The 3182-nt window shown below is 37.8% G+C and overlaps 1 protein-coding gene across 2 annotated transcripts in view; it reads left to right on the top strand.

Moving 5' to 3' along the window:
• The window catches only part of OSBPL3 (oxysterol binding protein like 3), a 162452-nt gene that overhangs the window by 144676 nt on the left and 14594 nt on the right, over positions 1-3182 (top strand). For both annotated transcript variants that reach the window (XM_019508603.1, XM_019508602.1), the window contains one exon: positions 2222-2300. In XM_019508603.1, the coding sequence (XP_019364148.1) occupies positions 2222-2300 (79 nt within the window). The remainder of the gene's footprint in view (positions 1-2221; positions 2301-3182) is intronic.

The following is a 3182-nucleotide window of genomic DNA, read 5'->3' as shown; positions in this document are numbered from 1 at the left end:
TTTTTTTTTTTTTTTTTTTTGGAGGTCAAATTTATATTTCTATGGTAGCTAAATTGAAAGGTTTACTATTGAGAGGTTTGTGCTTCCTAGATTGTGGGTGTTGAGTAACAGTTTTTGTATAGTACTCCTCTCTCTCATTCTCTGCCCCATCCTGCTCTTTCTATTCAAAATATTGTCCACCAAACAGAATCCATTTTTAATTAATCATTCACCTGAAACTGGTTGCTGCTTATGTTGACAGATACTAAAGAGGAGTTGACTTTTTTTTTTTTCAGTTGCATTAGAAACATAGAAAGCTCCAGTAGTTGTGGTTTCTGTGGTATGACTTCTTCAAATTAATTCATTTAGCACAAAAAAGGGTTTGTGACCTTGTACTAATTTTTTCTTCTTGGGAGGTTTCCAGTGTAGTGGTTTTTAAATCAGACGGCCTCGCTGTAGAAGAGATCCCGAAGTTTGCCATAATTACTTGTAAGGCACCTTAACTCTTGAAGTTTGACCCTTAACATGTCTCTGTGCTAAATCTTTGACTAATTTTAGCCCCTTGCTGTTTATCTGATGCAGTATTTCAGTTAAGTTAGTATTTCTTTTTAGAGGTTGTATTTTTCCCCCTTCTCTACCCACCAGGTCAAAAGAGAAAAATAACATAGGATTCAGAGCATCGGACTTGCCTAAATACTGTCAAAATAATGATGTTTCTGAACCTTTTGTGAAATAGTAATCATGACAGAAATGCTTGTCAAGACTGCTAAAACAGCATACACAGTATAATCCCTGCAACCTCCAGGCTGGGGACTGGATCTTTCTTGAAACTGATGGAGGTGGGGGGCCATAGGTCCTTTTCTGGGCTCCTTTCTCAAGGGTTGAGGAGAACAAACTCATTTGTATTGAGTGGGCACCGTAATGTGGTTCAGTCAATCCATTTGTTTTTATGCACCTGAAGAGGGTACATAAAATCTGTGCGTCTCTAGTGTTAACCCCCTCTCATACAGAGTTCAGAGCTTCCACTCTATCTTTGGGAAGAGCATAGGATTGAGATTTTTGGTGTGCTCTGAGAATTGCATTAATCACCTTTTTAGGCTTGGGAAGGAATATCTTCATTATCAGATTGGCCAGGGCAGAATGAGGTTTTACTTACTTTCCCCATAGCTGCTCAAGGATTTGGTTGGGCTGATGGTGAAGTTTTAGTTTGATGTTGTAGCTTTAGCAAGTGCCCAGTGCAGAGGTTATATAGGGTTCAGTTCCCTGAGGCATCCAAATCAGACTTGGCCTTAGGGAAAGGCATCCCCTAAGGAAGTCACAAAGTACCGTTGAAGTTCCTAATACCTAGTAGAGTGAGGAGACAACCCTCTTTCCCTAGCTTCTTAACCCTCAATGAAGAGTGCAGTGGTCCCCAGTGAAGGGCTGGGGAACAGTTGCCAAAAAAAGAAAGCTGTTGACAGTTTTTTACCAAATGGAAATGTTTAAAAAAGGAATCTTGATGTGTCCTGGAAGAGTTATTGCTAGCTAGACAGTGTCCAGATGAGTTAACTTAATGAAGTTGTGCCGTAATTAAATCACACTGGTTGAATTTTGTCTATCTTTAATGTCTGGGATACATGCATGTTGAACTTCAAGATGCTTTTATTAACTTGGCATATATTTTCAAGGGTCTGCTACCATACACTGGGATTCCTTAGCCTTCTTTTTCTATGATAGGATTGGAGAATAATATTACATTAGCCTTGGAATAGTTAAACTGTTCTAACTGTGAAACCACCTATAGTGCTGGGTTGGTGTTGTTTTTTTTTTTTTCTTCAAAAGCCTGAAGGGGAGTTATATCTCCCACTTGTACCTTTGCAATTGTCTCCCTCTGGCTTTTACTTTGAACTTTTATACCACTTTCACATGGTAGTCTTTCTGAAATGCCAGTTTTGTTCTTAGAGATGGTCTCATACCTTCTCATCAGGTAATGATGTTGTATGTCACCTTGGAACCATTCATTCAAATTCTATTCATTTAAACAAAATACAAGAAATTGCTTAACTTTTTCCTCTGGCTTTTGCTTTCTTCTTAAAAATAAAGGATAACCTTTGGATGTGAAGCTATCTATATACATGATTAGATGTTAATGCCTGAACTTCACATACGAAAGTGTTCACTGTTACATGAAGCTTTTAAAAATGGCTCAGAAATTCTTTCAGCCCACAAGTTGTTACATATGTGTCCTGTTTTTTTGTTTCAGATATGAGGTGGAAAAACAAATTTTGGGGAAAGTCCATGGAAATTGTTCCAATTGGTACAACACATGTAACTTTACCAGCGTAAGTGGTTTTGAGCAGTAACGTACTATCACAGCAAAGTTGGTCTGCATTTGCAAGATAAGATCGTAATTCCAGTATAGCATTAATTTTCCAGAAGTGTTTTTACTTCTGGCCATATCAAAAATCCCTTAAGGGCTTTCTTGTCAATACCTGTTAATATTTTATCATTTTAAATTGCCTTACAAATAAATAAATGACTTTTTTAGTCATTGAGGAAAGTCTGCCGGCTTAATACTACTATACAGTATGCAGAAGACCCTGGACTCTTATTTGACTCCATTAGCCAGCCTTTACAACAATATGGCTCTTTGGGGCAAGTACAGTCTTTCTGTTTATGGGTTTGCACAAGTATCTAAACTGGGGTCCTGATGTGTGTTTGAGGGCCATTACTGTAATTTGAACGATCAGCCACAAGAACGGGTTCTCGTATTCAGTATTGAGGGAACTTGGCTGGTAACAAAATGAACTGCTTCAATCAGCTTGTCCTTCATAAGAGAAATACAGACTGTCCCTGTACTGATCTGTCACACATCCCTCTCTCTATAGCAAAAGATTAAAACCACAGCAGAATCTGGCTTATTTCAGGTTTGTATTGGAGAGTGCATCTCTGAAGTTTGAGCCCTGTTCTAATTAAATCTGCTATTTCCTCAATCAGGCCTACAAATGTAATTTGCCACTTAAACTCTAATGGATGAAACATTGCTATTTTGATGTATATATGCAAAATTAAGCAAAATATTTGTTCATGTACAGATACTATATCAAGTTTTTGGAGGGGCTGGAGTGCTGGTGTAGAAATAGTGGTAACATGGCTTACAGTGAGAAGATGACTGAGAGTCTCTCTGGGTGCTTGCAGACATTTAAAAAAAAAAAAAAAAAAAA

This window comes from Gavialis gangeticus, unplaced genomic scaffold (assembly GCF_001723915.1).
Source record: "Gavialis gangeticus isolate Ggan-Ray unplaced genomic scaffold, GavGan_comp1, whole genome shotgun sequence".
Lineage (NCBI taxonomy): Eukaryota > Metazoa > Chordata > Crocodylia > Gavialidae > Gavialis > Gavialis gangeticus.
Note: the sequence above shows the minus strand (reverse complement) of the source record. Positions and strands in the feature narration are given on the sequence as shown.